Genomic DNA, 19,355 nt, shown 5'->3' with positions numbered 1-19,355 from the left:
GTCCAGTCATTGTGAAAGTTGCCACTTCTCCTCATGGGAGTTTTGAGGTTTTAAGTCACATCGGAAATTTAGTGGTCCAGCCTTCAGACTCCGTACTGACCTATAAAAGACGGCTGCACTCGGATGTTTTATCACTTCTTGACGTTGTTGAGGGACCACAATGCTACGCAAGGTAGAACTGTTCTCTTTCTCTTTTTTAGGTTGTACAGTCAGCATTTCACAATGCAGACACACAAACATGAACTTCTTAGCCTGCTTTGATTCCGCACAACTGCACTATCTCTCTGGAGGTTTGCATCTGACCGCTTCAACCTCTCCAGGGCATTACAGGGAGCTTTGGAGCTGCTATCCACGGCCTCAACACCCCCCAGCTGACAGATGGCGTGATTAACAGGAGCAAAAGGATGATGCTGGACACCCTGGGCGTCGGGCTGATAGGAACCAGGACAGATGTCTTCAAGAAGGCGCTCGCATACAGCAAGGTAAGGTCACGGAATGGAACGTCTCTTCTGAGTGATTCCACGCTTGTCCTCAAACCGTCGTCTGATTTCAGCTGTTCAGGTCTGACGAGATGAGCAGGGTTTGGGGTCAAACAGAGCTCAGTCTCCCTCCTCCCTACGCCGCGTTCGTCAACGGCATCGCGGTAAGGCCGCTCAAACAAACGCACCCCAATGCTCAGCAAACACAGACGATCTCTGATGACCTGCTCTGTCATCATTCGGGCACAGGTTCACTCCATGGACTTTGATGACACTTGGCACCCAGCGACTCACCCCTCTGGAGCCGTGCTGCCCGCCCTGCTGGCCCTGGCAGAGACGCTGCCCAGGCCGCCCTCGGGTCTAGACCTGCTGCTGGCCTTCAACGTCGGCATCGAGGTGCAGGGGAGACTCATGAGGTTCTCCAGAGAGGCCTACAGCATCCCAGAGAGGTGAGATGTGTGCAATAACCAGCTTCAGGCTGGAGTTGATGCGCCAATGTTGGATGTATTTGAGCGAAGAGGTAAACCACGTTACCAAATGTACAACACCTCCCTCTACTGGTCTGTCGCCATATGGACAGTTTGGTGAATGGATTTTAGTTTGTGGTAATCGCTTTGAAGAACAATGTCAATTTTATTTATATAGCACTTGTAAAGGCCAGTGGCCGGCCAAAGTGCTTTACAGGATAAAGACAATCAGCAGCAATAAAACAATACAAGCAAAAGTAAAATAAACAAACAAGCAAAGAACAGTAAAAGGCAAACAAATAAAAGATCCAATGCAGGTGACTTAACTCAGCCAAAGGCCAATGTGAACAGGTGGGCCTTAAGGCGAGTTTTAAAAGTGGAAAGGCTCGCCGCAGACCGCACAGAAAACGGTCTGGGAGCCGCTCCTGCGAAGGCTCGACCTGCTTTCGTTTTTAGCAAACAAATCTTGAGAATTCAGAAACTACACTGTCGACTATTGACATTTGAATAGTTCACCTTTGTAGTAGTTCCAATGAAATAACGATATTTCATTGTGGTTTTATCACAATGTGATAAAACCACAAAACTATACTTACTTTTACTTTTTTAATTAATCAAGTCATTATCAGTCTTGAGTTCGAGGAAACATCCTTAAACAGCTGGTTTGTCAGAATCCCACGGAAATCCAATTTATTACCACTAACCAGTAAACACTCGGCATATATGTCTGAAAATGTAGGTTTTTTTTAATAAAGTATTTGTTTAACCGACTAATCATCAACACTCCCTTGTTGTCGGTCGTCCCCCCCTCTCAGATTCCACCCTCCCAGCGTGGTGGGGGTGATGGGAAGCGCCGCAGCCTCAGCCAAGCTGCTGGGTCTGTCCCCGGCAGAGTGCGCCCACGCTCTGGCCATCGCCGCCTCCTCTGCCGGGGCCCCGCTGGCCAACGCCGCCACGCAAACCAAACCCCTGCACGTGGGGAACGCTGCTCGCCGAGGCCTGGAGGCCGCCCAGCTGGCCCGCATGGGGCTGGAGGGGAACCCAGACATCCTGGACGTGAACGGCGGGTTTGGCGTCTACTACAAGGACTACGGCCCTTCAGCAATGGAGGGGTCGTCCTCCACGGACTTCAGGTGGATCCTGGAAGACCAGGACGTGGCGTTCAAGCGCATCCCCGCTCACCTGGGGATGCACTGGGCGGTGGACGCGGCCCTGGCGGCTCGCGCAAAACTCGTCGCCGCGGTCGGTAACTTTGACCTCGGCCGCGTCAGAAAGGTCACACTCAGGGTGCCTCCGTCCAAGTACGTCAACTGCGCCTTCCCCGCCACGGAGCACCAAGCCAGGCACTCGTTTCAGTTCAACGCCTCCTCCGCCCTGCTGGACAACAAGGTGACGGTGTCTTCCTTCAGCAGAGCGCACGTCGACCGGCCCGCCCTGAAGGAGCTGCTGTCCAAAGTGCAGGTGGAGACCCCTGGAGACAACCCACCCAGCTTCGACCAGATGTACTGCGAGGTGGAGATCGAGACCGCGCAGGGCCAGAGTCACGCGGCCAGGTGCGACACCTTCTACGGCCACTGGAGGAAGCCACTGAGTCAAGAGGACCTGGTGGAGAAGTTCAGCGTTAACGCGTCCTCCGTGTTGTGCACGGAGGGGGTGGAGGGCGTGATCGACGTCGTCGGGAACATTGAGAGCGTGAGGGAATGCTCGATCCTAAACGCGTACCTGAGCATGACGAGCGGTGAAGAGGAGCAGCTGTACAGCACGAGGAGCATGTGATTGTTCACCACTTTTATGAAAATGGCTTTAACTTAACTTCCGCAACAATCACTGTAAATATTTTGTATTCAGCATTTTCTTCCATGGGCGCAAGAAATAAAGCACGCTGAGAAAGTCAACTCCTACGTTTTATTGCATTTTTTTTTGTACCACACCACAACCGATGAGCATTATCAATGCGATAGTGGCTTGTTTTCTAATGCTGATCACTAAGATTCACTCCGACGGAGATTTCTGCCTAAATAAAATCAGACCAACAGGCTTCTGCAAGTTGCTTGGAGTGAGGGGTAAAGATCGGCCTCCATCATCTCCCCAGGAAGTGGTTATTAGGCGAGTCTCGTTCCAAATCAAGCGAGTTTCAGGACGTCCTGCACCATCGCCCCAATGCCGTCGTAGATCTCGTGCATCGGGGCGTTACACATGAACGCGGCGGTGGTGACCAGCTTGTTCTTCTCGTCCACGTGGCTCTCACCGACGCTCTTGCTCACGTGCCTGCAGCCCAGCTGCGTGATGGCCGCTGCGGTGTCGGCCGTGTCCGGGTACCTGAGAGGGGAGAGAGGCCCGTTTATGGCGGACAGTTTCTTAAATCACCTTGTATACTATCAGCAGTGTAGGAAGCCTCGAGCAGCAGTACTGAATCAGTGAAATGAGAGTTCCCCTTTAGGACCGATCCCGTTCAGCGGAGTCGAGACTCACTTGTCGTCCTTCTCGATGCCGACGGTGACCTCGCAGCCGGGAAACACCTTGGCCGCCAGGACAGGTGAGATGCAGCAGAGGCCGATGGGCTTCCCCTCGCCGTGGAACGCCTGCAGCGCCGCCTTAACCTCGTCGTTCACAGCGCAGTCCTTCCCCTGCACGGCCCACGTGCAGAGGTTCTTCGCTGCCCCGAAACCTCCTACGAGACGACGACAGGAAGAGATGGGATTCCTGGAGTCATTTAAACACTCTTTGGTTGGTTAAGGAGGAAACTAGTCATTATTGGAACATTATTGGTTCAGTGCATTCCGCTAAGGAAACGAGATGCTGAAGGAACCTGGGAATATGACGGCGTCGTGGTCTTTCACACGGAGGTTAGCCAGGTCCTGGATGTTTCCACGGGCCAGTCTCGCGCTCTCCACCAGCACGTTCCTCTTCTCCTCGGTGGGCTCGCCCTTCAGGTGATTCACCACGTGCATCTGGTTGATGTTGGGGGCGAACATGTTGACCTGCAGAAGATACAGGAAACAGTAGGACTCTTGATACGCGGCAACTCGTATACGTTCGCAACTGATTTTTTTCAAATGAATAATTTATACTTCTGACTTTGAAAAAACATCCAGACCAAAACACCAATAACAAAGTTTCTGAACTCAGTATTACGCGACCCATTCAATTCAATTTACCAGTCTGAGGCCTCGAGAATTATCATCGTCGTAGTCAAATCTTTCGTTTTCGTTTAAGCGGTAAAAGGAACTATGAAAAGTGACCAGACTGGACATCGGTCTCAAACTTACGCTCGCACCTCCTCTGCTCAGGTGGACCAGCACAGCGGAGGCCTCGTGCACCTCACTGCCGTCATAGACCCCGCAGCCCGCCAGGACCACGGCCACGCGCTTCTCCATCCGCGTGGCGTAGCAGCTCGTGTTCACTGTCTGAGCGGCGCGCAGCGTCTGCGGGCGGTGAGCGCAGCGGCGCAGCAGGGTGAGCATGGCGGGCTGTCAGCGCAGAGGACGAGCCCGTCCTTCGACTCTTCTTCGCCTCTTCTTCTCCTGCGGCCACGAGCCGTGTCTCTGCGCGGCAGCGCCACCGCGTGTCCGAGGCGGGGAGCTGCTGCTGCGGGCTGATCTCAGTCCCTCCTTTTGGATCGCTGCAATCCGTCAAAAAAGAGTAATGTTAAATTAATTAAACAACAGATCATTGAAATGAATTGCCATGAAATCATGCCAATGACAACTTTTTATACGGACAGTTTGGAAATCTCTGATAATTGCAATTTAAAATACATATACAATAAAATACATGGCAATACATTTAGTATTTACAAGTTATAGAGTAAGAGTTTTTTATTGTATAACTTGGTACTGATTAATTTAATTTCATCATATGCATTTGGATTGTAGATAATATTGTACGTCATTTGATTTATTGTTATGTTTGTTATTAATATATTTAGTTGGTGTGAACCGGAACTACATAAGTTAATAGCTGTAACTGATCACGATGTGTAAACAATAGATACATAAAAACAATTAGTATTTATTTTACATGTGTTCAACGTAACATGACGCCCATCCTGTGGTTTTATTACGATCAACAAACGCACGTGACCGGTAATGCGGAAGTGGAACCGAGGGGACGCTTCACGGGAGAGTCCGGCGCCTCTCGCTGTCTCGAGGCTTCAACATGACGCCCGCGTGCTGGAACCTGCTCCTCTTGCTCCCGGTAGCGGCTCAGGTGGTTAACGGCGGACAGCAGCACTGGCCCGTCCCGTACAGGTACGAAGACCGCAGACCCGCTTCTCTGTGGGATCACGTGACAGCCTGGACACACAGCGCAGTACCTGTTTGCACAAAGTGTAAATGTATCTGCCAGACTTCCATCGACTGATTCACAAAGTTTTATTGCTCCTTATTCTTATTATTCGGGCTGATATCTGGTGCGATCAGTTGACGTTGGGAACTTTTAGAATTCAGCACCTGGCTGAGTGAGCGCGTGAGAAATCTAATTTAGTCGGTATGTGAATGTGTTTGGACAGTAACTAAGTTAAGTTCATTCACTCAACAACTATGCACGTTGACGTGCTTTTGCTTTGCTTGAGTTTTTTCACCTTCTACTTTTCTACCACTGCATTTAGTAGCCAAACATTATACGTTTCACTATTTTACATTCATATAATAACTTAGTAGTTATGGCCCCATGATGGAATATTCTTCGTCTGCCATATTACGTGTGTGATGCGTCAACAGGCGGTTCGATCGTCGCCCCCCTGTGGACTCCTACTGTGAAGCTGTCTACCCGTTCTGTCCCACCGGGGACAGGGACGGACGTGTCCCCTACATGAGAGACAGAGACGTCATCTCAGTGTACCGACTGCAAACACCCGTGTGGGAATTCAAGTATGGAGATCTGTTGGGGAAAGTTGTAAGTTTACGGAATCCTGTGGACGCTGCGTAAGATGCATCATCTTTATTATGGACTTATTATTATTATTATTGGACCAAAAGTTAAACAAAGTCTTAATGACGGATGCAGCTCTTAATTACTCCCACAAAATCCCCATTATTACTGCTGCTGATCTTTCTTTGAAGGTGAGATTGAGATATGACTGCGGATATAATTGAACACCGCATGGCTGTTAAAGAGGAAGTGCACCTGGTGTCTATTCATGGATCCACAGCTGCACGTGTCAGAGCAGATGTTCTCCGTTGGTTCACAGCACATCATGCACGATGCCGTTGGCTTCAGCAGCGCCGAGTCAGGCGCCAACTACACCATGGAGTGGTATGAGCTGTTCCAGCTGGGCAACTGCACCTTCCCTCACGTCAGGCCCGACGTGCACGCACCTTTCTGGTGCAACCAGGGAGCCGCCTGCTTCTTCCAGGGGATCGATGACCTCCACTGGTCACAAAACGGCACCCTGGAGAAAATCGGAACCCTCACAGGTGAGACTTCACATGCGTCAAAGGGAATTAAAAAATAGTGTTTTCATTTATTTGGAAGTGCTTGTGTGCAACAACATTGACCAATGAAAACTACATGTTTATTATTGTCAATAAATGCCTTTCATGTTCATCACACTGCTCAAACTGCTTATATGAGCCACAGTTGGACCTTAAGCACCTTTCAATCAATGTCCAATAGTCCCCATGATATGCAATCATGCTGTTTTAGCGAGTAACCTTTTAAAATGAAACTATTCGTTTTGCCATTTATAAAAATGTACATCTTTAGTGGGATCAAATGGGCTTCGATCAGAGCACCACAGACAACGATCGGTCTCATACTGGCCGCCAGTATCAGACTGGATCTGCATAAAGACACTATTTCTTCAACCACCCACAATAATCATATTCCATTGTAGGCAGGCGATGCTCTTTTATATTCATTTAAACTTTCTTTCTCAGGATCCCTTTTGGCTCATGGAAACTTCAGCTTAGTTTTGCATTTCATAGTTAACATAAGGGCGCAGTAGCTAACTGGTCCCACACAAAGACGCTTGTGTGTTTGGCAGTTTGGTCGGTAGCTCCGGTTTCCTCAAACGACGCGTCCTTCTTCGTCCAGGGAACCAGTTCAACGACATGGCCCAGTGGGTCCAGGACGACAACACCACGGGGATCTACTACGAGACGTGGACCGTCCGCTCCGAGCCCGGCCCCAACGCCACGGTGTGGTTCGAGTCCTACGACTGCTCCCAGTTTGTCCACCGCGCCTTCCGGAAGCTGACGGAGCTGGGGGCCAAACTGTCCAGCAGATCTCCAACCAACTACACCAAGATCTACCTGTACAGCGGAGAGCCCTCCTTCCTCGGCAACGACAGCGCCATATTCGGGCAGCCCGCCCTGAAGAATGTGGCGGAGGACATCCGTAAATTCTACCACGCGTTCAGACCGCACCAGTCGTTGGTTGACTTCGCCCTCAGCCTGCTGGAGGCGTATGAGAAGGTGGTGTTGGACAAGAGCTTCTACCTTTACTACAACTTTGAGTACTGGCATCTGCCCATGAAGCCTCCCTACGTGCGCATCACTTATGAAGAGGTGCCTTTGCCTTAACACACGTGTACCCTTGTTTTGTTGCTAATCATTAAGAATTATTGAATTATTTCCCAAAAGCCAAAGATATTAACAATAAGAAAAGCAGGAACAAATCTGTTGAATATGAAAAGTTAATCTCTGCATTTCATAAAACCATTAAATAAGCTACGTATTACAAATATATCAGTGTTTGCTTTAAGATTGTTGATGCATTGAACAAGAACTCTCAAGCACGAAGAGGACATGGAAATACCGATGAAGATCAAACGCTCAGGACTCTTAATTTATGCTTTAGTTTAAGTCTATTCAATGTCTTGGAGTAAGTCCTTCTTCATATGTACGTTTCCCCTCGTTTTCACGCAGCCTGCTTGTGTTTTAACTAATTACATTTTGCAGTTTTGCTTTTTTAATGTAAAATAATAAACAGATGCAGGGAGTAGATTCACAATGTTTTTATTTTCCGATAAAATATGTCCAAAGCATTTTTTATTCCAAGACAGATGATAGTTGAGCAAATAAGACCAAGCGTTCGCCAGTTTACTCCCAACACCTTAATGTTGCATTTCATCTGGACTCTGACGTTTCAATTAAAAGCCGACGAGCAGCAGGCTAAAACGATTTAAAGCAGCTCGCCACTGAAACACCGTCACTTTGCAGCCGTGTGATGTGTAACCGCAGTGAGGAGAGCGCTCACTTCCTGCAACAGCCCCCAGTCTGAGTCTAACTTACTGCTTAGCTTACAGGAAACACAACACAGATAAAAGGAATGCAGGAGGCTGGGAAACTAGATCAGACCCCGGCGTTATTTACAGACGGGCAGCGGTGGCCACTGCTGATAAAGAGCTTTTAATGAAAATACACATTTCATTTTTCACTCACTTCCTCTCCCCCCGTGTGTGATAAAGGTTTTTAAGCTGGTGGTAGTGGACTTAAAACTAGTGCTACTGGTCTGCCTGGTGGTTCTAATGATCTTTGTCAAACCGAAACACACAATGAATCACACAACTCATCTTCTCCTAGAACATGTTCTACAGTATGAAAATGATCATCCAGCAAAGCGTAACCAACACTCTGCTTTAATTAGATACCAGCCGTTGGTTCAGGAAACCAAATGAAGAAATCTGTTCATAATATCCAAACACAGCGTTTTATATACAGATGCATTTGTCTCTTCTTAAAAAGGAAAGTTTGTTCCACTCATCTGACTGAAATGAATTAGTGTTTTGGGCAGGAAACATCTTAAAGAACGAGCAGATGGATCCCAGTTTGTCTGCTGCGTGTTCCTCCCACTGACAGACAACATACAACAGCTCTGGAGCTCCAACGGGCAAAGAGCACACGCTACAAATAAAACACTAATATATTAATGACCCAGGAGACAGAGGGTTAACTTTATATTTACATAGAACCATTTCTCTGGTTTGTATTAATAATTATATAATACACTTAGGTGGTATCCGATTCAACAGAACCTCAGAACAGTATAAATAACCATTAGGATCCAACTTGTACAAATTGGCATATTATAAAGATTGTGTCCGTGCTTTCATTTGGGCCTCATTTTGGTATCTATGTAAGGTGCTTAGGAAAAATATATCTGTTCAGAAAGCTGAACACGAGTCTCTGTTAAGCCTTTAGATGCAGGAGAGAAAACTAAATCTGAACCATCTGGTAAAAATAAAAGAAAAATGCATCACTGCCATCACACACACACACACACACACACACTCTTAACATTTTCAACATACTTTCTTGAGTGAGATGCCGTCCTGTTGTTCTCCATGATCACATTCGTTACTCTTGTATAAACTGAAGTAAACACTATTGCTACGACACCTCGTGTCACATCCAAGGGGGGAATAGCATCACCTCTAATGCCGTATCGGGTCCAGAGTGCACAGCTATCTCAGAATGGAATTGGTGGTGACGTGCAGATATCTACCGAATCTTCCTGAATCACTGCACAATATTAAAAACACTCACATACGCACACACGCTAACATGTTCATAGCTACTACATTTGCAGTCGTAAAACCCTCTGAAATTTCTACCTGCTGATTTAATGTGTGAAGAAGCCAGACTCCCGATGAAGCAAAGCAACTTTGAATTGAACAAAGCGGCCGGGTGCCCTGTTACGTCTCTGCACAAGAGTTCGGTTAGCTTGTGCTCTCCGTGTCGCCACCAAACATCCCACTGCGGCTTTTCTATGCAAACACGCAGGCCGGGAACGTTGCGCAGCACAAACTGGACGCGCTGCGTGCCTCGTTACCAGGTGGGCATCATGTCCGGGAACCAGACCCGGCCGAGGTGCTTGGAGACCTCCCAGTGGATCTCGTCCAGGGAGTACTTGTTGTCTGGAATCAGCACCTCCTCCATGATGGACAGCTGGGAGAGCCTGCGGCCGCACATCTTGACGAACTCCACGAAGGCGCTGCAGGACACCTCGCACTCGCCCAGGCCGATGGCGGACAGCTGGGTGCAGTGCTTGGCGATGCGGATCAGCTCTTCGTCCAGGGGACGCAGGCCGTTGGCGCACACCACCAGCTCCACCAGGCGGGGGCAGTGGAGGCCGACGCGGCCCAGCACCTCCTTGCTGACCGAGCGGCCGAAGTAGAGGTGCGTGACCGGGACCTCCTCGTTGAAGAAGGGGCCGAACTCGTCCTCGTAGAGGAAGAAGTACATGACCAGGTTGAATTTGGGCGAGTGGCGCACCATGGCGTCCCAGGAGCTCCTCTTGATGGTGTGGAAGTGCTGACCGGGGTTCTCGCTCACCACGTCGATGCGCAAGTGTTCTAGGTGCACGTGTTTCTCCGAGGAGAGGGCCAGCAGGAGCTCATCGCTCAGGAGGTGGTAGTTCAGTGCCAGCTCTCTCAGGCCGTGACACTGGTCTGCCACACACAGGATCCCTGCAAGCAAGCACAGAGGGGTCTCTCCAAATCAAACCAACAACAACAACAACAACAACCCTGTTCTGCTGTGATGTAGCTGCTCTTCCTCTTCTCCTTTTACAAATTATTATTATTGTCTCTTTTGAAGGTTATTCTTTTGTTTCAGTTTAGTTTACTTAATTTAATTGAATTTAATATTTTAATTTAATATTATATTGTATATAATGTGTATCTTTTTATTCTATTCTTCCCTGTACATGCTGCTGTGATAACAAAATGTCCCTCTTGAGGGATCAATAAAGTATCTATCTATCAAATCCAGTAATGGCATCTCAAAAACACGGCGGCAATCGACGGGGTGACAAGTATCGCGCCTGAACGACACACGTCTCCTACATTTGCCAGATGAGTTGCGGTTGAATCCGTATCGGTGATCATAGGGGAAGAATTTAAAACAATGAGTAAAATGAACCTAAGAGCCAGAAACTGGACACAGTCATCATGCAACGCCTGCTGCTCAGCCCACATGAAACGCCGCGTGTAATTCATATAGATAATTAGGAGCATTTGACTGAAAGAGAAACAGACGCAGCTTACGTCTATGAATTGGCTATGAATATCGTCCAAGAGCCACCACAAAACAAAACGAGAGAAAAGGAACGCGTGGTAGGACTGTGTCTCAGCTCGAGAACCCGACCGTACCTGCTGGGGAGACGTGAGGGCAGCTGCTCATCTTCAGCAGTTTCAGCGTGTCACTGTTGTTGGCCACCAGGACCTTCAGAGACGGGTCGTCCACCGGCGTGTCGTCTATCTTCAGCGAGGACAGCGACTTGGAGTTGACAAACACCACGGTCAGAGCGGAGATGAAGTGAGACTGTGGAAAGACACATGAGAATGTCTTGGAACGAGTGGTCAGAGCAGCACACAGCTTTTGGAGGACATATTCAAATCAATTATATTTGGATGGCAATGACCCATGTGTGCCGTGCCCAATGAATTCTACACACAAATAGGTACATGGATTTTAGTACAACAAAGTGGCTTTGATTAACACAATGTACAGTTAACAATAATGTAAACCTGTCCAGACTGGATCTTTCATCTAATGTGGCTACAAGGGTTCATGTGCTGTAGCGCTCGGACTCTTAACTACCAACCAGACAACAACTATATCTTCAGCTGGAATGTACTTTATCATCAGTAGTGTGAGAACTACAGAATGATCCACGTGTAAGAAACGCATTCTATTTTTCTTAGAAAAAAGGTCCACAGTGAATTAAAAAGACAATAAATGAAATATGCAAAGATAACAACCGTGACCACGCATGAGAACACTGCTTTTCATCCTCAGGTAAAAAGACAATGTCAAAACTATTCGATCAACCAACGCTCAGCTTTTAGGACGCCAACGACATTAAAGGAAGATACAATGAAATATGCTGGTCAACTACAAAAGAAAAATCAAGATCCTTCTTTGTATATTTCTCCCTGACCCTTTTGTTTCATGCTAATTGTACCTTTGGAACCTCCATGAAACTGGGCCTCGCTGTAGAAATGAGCCCCAAGGTCTTCAGGGAGCAATTCACCAGCTGCGAGAGGATGTCACACGCTGCTTCTGCCGACTCTGTACTGCTGTCCACCTGGCAAGTACACACACACACACACACGTTGGCCGTCACTTCAGAACCATAGAAACATTGTTAAACCAGCCGGTACTCAAGCAGCTGTTCCGCCCGTACCTTGAAGCTGACGTACTGCAGGTGGTTGGAGTGCCTCTTTATGATCTGCTTGATGAGGTCCGGGTGTGTAGCTTTGAGGTAGGAGCTCGCCGGCTGGTTAAGCTCAAACTCAAAGCATCTCCACAGCTCGGGCATGTGGAACGTCTGGTTCCACCGGCGGCCCACCTGAGAGGCGTAGGCCCGATCCAGCAGTGGGAGGTACTGGAAGATGTGCAGCAGCAGCTCCTGGGGAAGTCGCGCCCAGTCGCTTACAGGCGCGTCGCTGGCGCCCGCTGCCTCGGACTCCTCGCTCGCCTGCGTCCGCACCTTCTTGCAAGCCTCCGGTGGGCTCCCACTGGGGGGGCCGTGGCCGTCCTCCTCTCCTCCTTTGATGCGCTTCATCCTGAAACATCGAGATGACCGTTATGGTCCAAAACACAGGCAGCTGCCGCACAGCTGTAATATAGATTCTTTAAAAAGGCCCATTCACTTTATCCCCATATGATGTGAGAGTAGATCCATAGTCACTTGGGTTCAGATTTCTAGGTCTAAACCCTCATTCCTCACTGCAACTGGATAACAAATCATCTTTCTACACCGGATAAACGGTGAATTTGAATGTAACGTTATTTGATATTTCTTCGATACTGCTTTGTGTAACGTTATTAGAAGACTTATTAGAACATTTGAAGTTATTTCGTTGTTTTCCTTGTGTTTTTTAATGCATTTATCACAGTTTGTTGTGGGTATGTCAATTTGAAAAAGGTCTAATTATGCCATTGTAAATAGCGATGCTAATTCGCACATGACGTAACGCGTACAGGCTGTGTGCAGCATTAGCGTTAGCTGCCATTAACAGTCAAATGCACGTACCGCCGGCTATTTTACTAACTCGACATAGACTTCTGGCCCCAGATTAAACTCTAAACATCATGTTACAGAATGACACATACGTCTTTTCGTGATGCGTGAACTGACGTTGCGACGCATGCCAGGTAACGTACCTTATTTACGCTCAGCTAGCTTATTAGCCGTTAGCACGACAATCCGACTAAACGGCCCCTCGGCGCTTCAGCCCGGGCGGGACAAGCTGCCGCGCACGAGCCCGAAAACCTGCATCGGAACACCGGCAGCGGCGAGGAGCCGAGAGGGGCTGTCCCCGGACAAACGCACAGATCCCACGGTTGTTCCTCCGCGGGTGTTTCGCCCCCCTGACTCTGAAATGGCGTAGAGTTGTTGTGACAGCTGCGGTGCATCATGGGAAATGCAAAGCAAAATGGCCGCTGGTAGAGACTGGCTGTCGTGTTGTTGCCATGGATCTCATACTTGATTTAATACAATTAAATCCACTTAAGAGGCAAACCAAACGTTTTAGAAAATCATCTAGTTGCTTTGAAAAAGACGAACAAAAATTTTTTTTTTAGATTTTGCACCATTACGTCTGAAATATAAATCCATCTAAAGCAAAGCGTACCTGCAGGTGATGGAAATGTCACCACTCATTAATGACACAGTGCGTACTTTGCGAAACAGAGAACATGGTTTATTACCATTCGACTCCATCCACCACAGATATTACAGAGCAGATTCACAAGTATTAAGCTTTTTTATATAACAGCAGCTTTTTTCCCCCCCACACTCTGTTCCTCTGACCCTTGACCCCGCCTGCCTCCTGCCAGGCCAAAGCATCACAGGGGCACAATTTTATTTGGCGTGACGACTGGCCCCTCAAATCATTCAGCTGTAATCAGTCTCACCGTGAGGTCTTTCGTTTATTTTTGTATTACTGTAGGATTTTGGTACTTTTTTTTCTTCTTTTTGACAGAGCTGCAAATAAAATTTCCATCCATCATCACTCACTGCAGGCGCCCGGCTCCTTCCTCTCATTTCCGCACAACCGAAGAGATCCGACATTTAGCAGAGGGGGAATTACGACTGTCTACTGTATAAAAATGTACAGTGGCTTTATTGACATACATTCCATAGGTTAAAGAGCTGCAAAATAGGAGGCACACCCAGTATTGCACTTCATTAAAAGTTCTGGCTCAAAACATAACCCAGAATATCAAACAAAACTGAAGTGAAGAGTAGCAACTTCGGAATACAGCTATTTTGAATAGTATCATTATATACAAGATTAGATAAATCGTACACTATTTTCCTCCCAAACATAACTATACTTAACAGTCTTATCCAACTTCTTTTATTTTTTTTGTCTGTCAACCCATGATGCACTCAACAGTGGAGAATACTGTGCAAGATTACGAAAAAGTTTACATACAACAATATTTTAAATTTATAGTAAGGAATCTGGAAATACGGCCGGTTCCTTTTTCTTTCTTTTTTTTTTTTAAACCCACGCTGAGCCACAGTTGCCTTTAAGCAAAATTGTTTCATATTCCATGTTTAATGTTGTATTGGTACACTTCAGTGATCGGGAGGTGTGCAACGTCTATAGAAGCCGAGGGAGTACAACGGCCGCATGCAAACACGTCACAAGATATTCTTTTTTTTTTCTTCTTCTTCTTCTTCTTTTTTTTAAATGCTATTGTTCTTCCCCCACCGCCCGCCCCTTTCAGGTCACTCAAAGTCCAAAGGAACCACAGCTAGTGTTTGTAGCGGAGCCCGGATACTGATGTTGTAGAGCGGACCTGAGGACCCTCGTAGGACAGAAACCTGGTCCAGTGTCCAGGACACTTGACAATGGGAGAGCCAAGCTTCACGGCTGAGCCTCAGCAGCAGCCAGAAATCACAGTAGACAAACTGGTTTTCAGTAGAAGTCTCGCGTTGTTTAGAAGGTGTGGGCATTCCTGCAAACCCCACAGCCCAGCGCAAACTCCTCCCCCGTTGGCGGGTGGACCACATGCAAGGGGCACTCAGTACCCTCCAACTGCTTGCCTTTGGGACCTGTGACAGAAAGGACAAGAATGACAACTTACTTGTGTTTTCTTATCTGCTATATAACACCAGTATGACTAATGCAACATTCCCCTGAAGAGTGTAGTCAATATAATCATTGGGCACCTGCGGGACAATGGGGCAGTTCCTCCTTGGGGACGCTGGTCATCCTCTGGAAGTCATCGTGGCAGGCGTTGCAGAAGTGTGTGGTGCCAAAGCAGAAGAAAACGGCCACCGAGCAGCAGTACCGGCATTTATACTCCAGGAAGTCGGTGCCGTGCTTAGAGCACATCTGGTGACAAGTGAACGAGAATAAATCAGGGGTAGACAACATGTGAACATCCTTATTAAGGAAACTTGCCGTTCCACCTTTATGCCAAAAAACACAACAAGATTGATACCAATTTTCCGGCAGAGACGACAAGACTCAAGTTCGTCACTGAGCATCACCCACAAACTGTCGAGTGAGAGATTCCCTGTAAAACTACATGCTTTTTGGATTAAATAAGCAAGCAGTTAATTAATGAGCTTCAGGAGATTGTTACATTCAGACAGAACCAGGCTGGTCACCTTGCTTCAACTCCTTATGCTAGGCTAAGCTAACCGCCTGCTGATTCCAGCCGCGTATTAACAATAACGAGAGCTGTGTCAATCCTTTATGACACTTTTTTTACCGTTTTCATAGCAAAAGGCATAGTTTACCCACCTGAGCCCTGGACACATCTGAGCACGCTCCACAGATGAGCTCACTGGGGTCGTAGTCGTCTCCCTGACCGGCCTCAGCATCGCAGCGAGCCTCTCCCCCAAAATAGGCCTGGAGAACAGTGGGTAACCGTTCATTTTCAAACCGCAAACACTATATGAATATGAAAACTTAAAAAGGTATGTAGTACCTTCTTGCACTTATAGCAGACGTAGTACGCATATCTGTTCATGGCAAAGCCTGCAGGGTCGTTGTGGAAACGTGCTCCCGGTGTGGTAATGGCCTCACTCTTATGCAGACCCTCATACTCCAGCCTCATCAGAGCCTTTCTCCTCACGTCCTCGTAGAGCTCCTTGATGGGGTCCAGCAGGTCCTTGATCACTGAGTGATTGATTTTGTTCTGGAGGCACACAGAGAAAAAAGGGCATACCAGGTTCATAAATGTGGTTCTGTTGAATTGACTGTACGTGTGCAGTGTTCACTTTGAACATGAGCTCGCTCAACAAACGGAGCAAACCGAGCTCAATCAACCTTGAGGTGCGGTGGAAACAGTACGCTGTCTTCGTATGCCGAGTTAATCTCGTCGAGTCAGAGGCTCGGTCAATAACGTACCTTGCAGATGGGACACAGCATGAACCCAAATGTGATTCGGGGCCCGAGCCAGCGATTCTCAAGAACACGACGAGTACACTGCAGGTGGAACACGTGCGTGCAGTCCAGCTGAGAACAGAGCGAAGGGGTCAGACGAAACATGAACGCTGAAGTGAAACTCTTCCCCGTGGTGGTCAAGCATTTGCAAGCAGCTGTACCTGTACGGCAGGAGCAGCGGAGAGGGCCTCCGTGAAGCAGATCATGCACATGTCGTCTGCATCCTGCTTCAGACAGCCGGTGTTCTTGTCGCAGCCGTGCAGACACGGGAGGCAGGCCTCCTCGTTCTTCACTCCTCCACAGGGGTGTCCACAGGGATGAGTTTTACTGCAGGCCAGTTTAGCGTACTCCTGAGGGAGAAGACGTGACAGCAACGAGTGAGTACTTCAGCGAAGCACACTTTACTACTGCAACGCGGTGCAATTTACACAATCCTAATGATGAAGATGGTGATGAAGACTTGAGAGGTGAAGGTGACTGAAGAAACAGTTGACATTGTCTCCATACATCTCTTTTCTAGTCTTCAGACCACTCGGAGCACTTTATGTGATCATTCAGCCAGTCGCACACTGGTGACAGGAGCCACCGCACACAGAGCCACCTGCCCGACACATCGTCACGCGTGGTTCAACACTTCATTTTAACACCTCATGTGGGCTGCTAATTTCCCCCGTCTCCAAAACGTTCATTAACCATGGAACACGGAGTCTCCGTGCAGGTACAGAGATTCTCCCGTCAAGTAGTTTATAGATCTCTTTTTTCGTGGAAAGTCTTCCAGGCCCCGTTTTGATGCGTCCCCGGCGGTTCTAAATGGGAGCCCAGGTGATGGCGGTTCGCATTAAGTCGTACCTGGCAGTCTGGGTCTGAGCAGACGCTGCCCACTGCAGACAACTCGGTGCCGTTCCTCGTCCCACAGAACCTGCAGGCATCTGAGCTGCTGGAGGCTGGTTTACCTGCAAAAGAAAGTGAAAGTCAAAAGGGGTTTTTACGCAACACCTTCGCAGCAATACTAAATTGATACCCCAGAGAAAAGCAGAGTGACACGCTTTGTTGCCATGTTACCTGTGTGCTCTCTAAACTCAACCATAGCCTTCATAGTCTTAGAGTCGGCCAGGGCCATGAGCCAGAAGAGCTTGGTCCTCCCACAGCCTTCATGGAGATCCACCTTTATGGCCTCCTCTTCCTCCTTAAACACCTGAAAGCAGCCACGAGCACAAGCTTTAACAGCAGCTCTCTCTCCTCCGCATTGCTTCCATGAATAGATTCCTACTAGCGGCCGACACCCACCTGTCTCTGGTGAGAGCGCGTGCGTCGGTGCAGGTGGAGGAAGCGGTCGCAGTCGGTGCAAAGGTTGCCGCACACGTTACACAGGATGATGGCCGCCGTCTCGCCGTCATCGTGATTGTCGCACATAGGCTGTGGATAAGAGGAGGAGGGAATCCATTTAGTATTGTTTGAATATCAGTTATTTTGAACTGTGCCTTGTATATCGGCCTCACCATCTGTTTCTGCTGACCGTCTTTGCCCATCCAGCGACCGGAGGACAGCCTGTCCACATGGTCCTGGTCCAGCACGCACAGCGAAGCCAAGGCCAGCCACAGCTGTGAGACAGAACATGATGTAATGTGGTCAGCCGATATCCATTAGTCGTAAACGTGCTGGACGGATGGAGAGCTTTGTGCGCATACCCTTGTGGTGGCGATACAGCGTACAGGAGATCGGTGCTCCTCCTCCATTTTGGTCAGGGCTATGATGGTCTCCGCTATTGCGTTTTTGGTGACTCTGGACCAACCGTCGGAAAGGTGGCCCTAAAAACAGCAAGCACAATACAAGATGTCAAATGTGGTTCTGAATAGAATTAGGCAGTCAGAGAGTTAAACGAAAAGATGCAAGGTTCACCCCAAAGATGCATCTGTTTTTGATATTTAGGCTCAGTTACTGAAGGTAATCCGTTTGGCAAATATAGTTCCTGTGGGAAACTGCTCTGTGGAAGGCTACAGGTAAGAGGACTTTGTCCCTTTAACAGCGAGAACTTACCGCTGCCATGTCTTTGACCAGCTTTATGATGATCTCTGCTATCTGTGGAGGTGTAGAGCCTTTCATCCACCAGTGGCTCTCCCCCCTGCGGATGTAGCTGATCATAAAAAAGTGGCAATAAATATGAAAACTGATGAACGCGGCCACACGAATTTCTCCAAACTGATTAGGCCCGACGTTAAGTAGCTCACCTGGAGTTGAAGATCATGGGCAGCGTGACGGTGGTGACTCCTTTGCCCGCGGCCGTGCCGGCCGTGCCAGAGATGGTGGTGCCTTTGGCCTTCAGCTGCACTGTGAGGGCTTTCGCGATGCAGCCCAGGAACATGTCGAGGATGCAGAGCTTGTTCCAGTCTCCCTTCTCTGTTGAGTGGATGATGTCACTGATGTCCGCCGGAGGAAGGGCCTTCACCCCGATGATGCTGGCGAGTCTCACTGGCGTGACCTCTGGAAGGACGCGCCTAAGCAACGATGTGACCTGAGATGAGAGCAGATGGCAGACAAGATCATTTAGAGTCGCAAGGCTTTAGCGTCAGCGAGGGCACACTGAAAGAAAAACGGGCTCTTTCTAAATGTTACACGGGAAAAATAACTCCAAGCCACGTCTTAGTCAGCAGTAGTGTGGCAAAGGACAAAAGGCCGAATAATTTAGGAAAGAAGATTTGTCCAATATTATTATTCCAATGTCATTTTCATTCATTTATGTGCAACATAGCTGTGTAATACTTTTCTATATCATGCACAATATTACTTTTGTATTTTAGGGGTTAGTATCATGTCTGGTCTGCACATTACATTTGCTTTTCGTTTATTGTTTAATGTTATTGCGTTCGTGCTATTTTGCAACGGTGCCGGTATTATTTCTTTCACACTAAATAATTATTATTCAATAATTCCTATGCTTTTATATTTTGATTCTATTGTTGTTTGTTTATTCTTCTGTTAAAATCTTTGATGAATATCCGGCTGAAGTATTTCCTCTGGGCCTTATAAAGTTCCGTCTCAGGATAATGA

At 48.0% G+C, this 19,355-nt stretch overlaps 5 protein-coding genes across 37 annotated transcripts in view; 2 read left to right on the top strand and 3 right to left on the bottom strand.

Moving 5' to 3' along the window:
- Nucleotides 1–28: 28 nt before the first annotated feature.
- Nucleotides 29–2,841, top strand: acod1 (aconitate decarboxylase 1). Its single transcript, XM_040201296.2, has 5 exons — nucleotides 29–172; nucleotides 321–482; nucleotides 554–643; nucleotides 729–928; nucleotides 1,762–2,841. Exons 1-5 carry the CDS (start codon nucleotides 161–163, stop codon nucleotides 2,720–2,722), a joined length of 1,425 nt encoding a protein of 474 aa, XP_040057230.2. The 5' UTR covers nucleotides 29–160; the 3' UTR covers nucleotides 2,723–2,841.
- LOC120833799 (glutamine amidotransferase-like class 1 domain-containing protein 3, mitochondrial) lies at nucleotides 2,838–4,519 on the bottom strand. Its single transcript, XM_040201301.2, has 4 exons — nucleotides 4,216–4,519; nucleotides 3,756–3,927; nucleotides 3,419–3,617; nucleotides 2,838–3,265 (listed from the first exon to the last, which is right to left on the bottom strand). Exons 1-4 carry the CDS (start codon nucleotides 4,408–4,410, stop codon nucleotides 3,070–3,072), a joined length of 762 nt encoding a protein of 253 aa, XP_040057235.1. The 5' UTR covers nucleotides 4,411–4,519; the 3' UTR covers nucleotides 2,838–3,069.
- A 507-nt stretch (nucleotides 4,520–5,026) lies between these two features.
- cln5 (CLN5 lysosomal BMP synthase) lies at nucleotides 5,027–7,891 on the top strand. Its single transcript, XM_040201299.2, has 4 exons — nucleotides 5,027–5,196; nucleotides 5,668–5,842; nucleotides 6,138–6,363; nucleotides 6,983–7,891. Exons 1-4 carry the CDS (start codon nucleotides 5,105–5,107, stop codon nucleotides 7,468–7,470), a joined length of 981 nt encoding a protein of 326 aa, XP_040057233.2. The 5' UTR covers nucleotides 5,027–5,104; the 3' UTR covers nucleotides 7,471–7,891.
- fbxl3a (F-box and leucine-rich repeat protein 3a) lies at nucleotides 7,890–13,369 on the bottom strand. The gene is made up of 5 exons (XM_040201297.2): nucleotides 13,063–13,369; nucleotides 12,080–12,461; nucleotides 11,858–11,980; nucleotides 11,043–11,214; nucleotides 7,890–10,358 (listed from the first exon to the last, which is right to left on the bottom strand). Exons 2-5 carry the CDS (start codon nucleotides 12,458–12,460, stop codon nucleotides 9,718–9,720), a joined length of 1,317 nt encoding a protein of 438 aa, XP_040057231.1. The 5' UTR covers nucleotide 12,461; nucleotides 13,063–13,369; the 3' UTR covers nucleotides 7,890–9,717.
- Nucleotides 13,370–13,576: 207 nt separating this feature from the next.
- Nucleotides 13,577–19,355, bottom strand: part of mycbp2 (MYC binding protein 2) — a 54,917-nt gene continuing 49,138 nt past the window's right edge. For 29 of the 33 annotated variants that reach the window (XM_078090712.1, XM_078090719.1, XM_078090716.1 and 26 more), the window contains 13 exons: nucleotides 18,536–18,819; nucleotides 18,345–18,441; nucleotides 17,996–18,115; nucleotides 17,807–17,908; nucleotides 17,595–17,723; nucleotides 17,370–17,502; nucleotides 17,157–17,260; nucleotides 16,469–16,657; nucleotides 16,272–16,379; nucleotides 15,850–16,059; nucleotides 15,663–15,770; nucleotides 15,083–15,248; nucleotides 13,577–14,965 (listed from right to left, as the gene is read on the bottom strand). In XM_078090712.1, the coding sequence (XP_077946838.1) occupies nucleotides 14,850–14,965; nucleotides 15,083–15,248; nucleotides 15,663–15,770; nucleotides 15,850–16,059; nucleotides 16,272–16,379; nucleotides 16,469–16,657; nucleotides 17,157–17,260; nucleotides 17,370–17,502; nucleotides 17,595–17,723; nucleotides 17,807–17,908; nucleotides 17,996–18,115; nucleotides 18,345–18,441; nucleotides 18,536–18,819 (1,866 nt within the window). In that variant the 3' untranslated portion in view covers nucleotides 13,577–14,849. The remainder of the gene's footprint in view (nucleotides 14,966–15,082; nucleotides 15,249–15,662; nucleotides 15,771–15,849; nucleotides 16,060–16,271; nucleotides 16,380–16,468; nucleotides 16,658–17,156; nucleotides 17,261–17,369; nucleotides 17,503–17,594; nucleotides 17,724–17,806; nucleotides 17,909–17,995; nucleotides 18,116–18,344; nucleotides 18,442–18,535; nucleotides 18,820–19,355) is intronic. The other 4 variants (XM_078090713.1, XM_078090723.1, XM_078090722.1 and 1 more) reach the window with 1 other exon arrangement.

The sequence above is a fragment of the Gasterosteus aculeatus genome, chromosome 16 (genome assembly GCF_964276395.1).
Source record: "Gasterosteus aculeatus chromosome 16, fGasAcu3.hap1.1, whole genome shotgun sequence".
Lineage (NCBI taxonomy): Eukaryota > Metazoa > Chordata > Actinopteri > Perciformes > Gasterosteidae > Gasterosteus > Gasterosteus aculeatus.
This window is presented reverse-complemented; position numbering and strand designations above follow the sequence as displayed.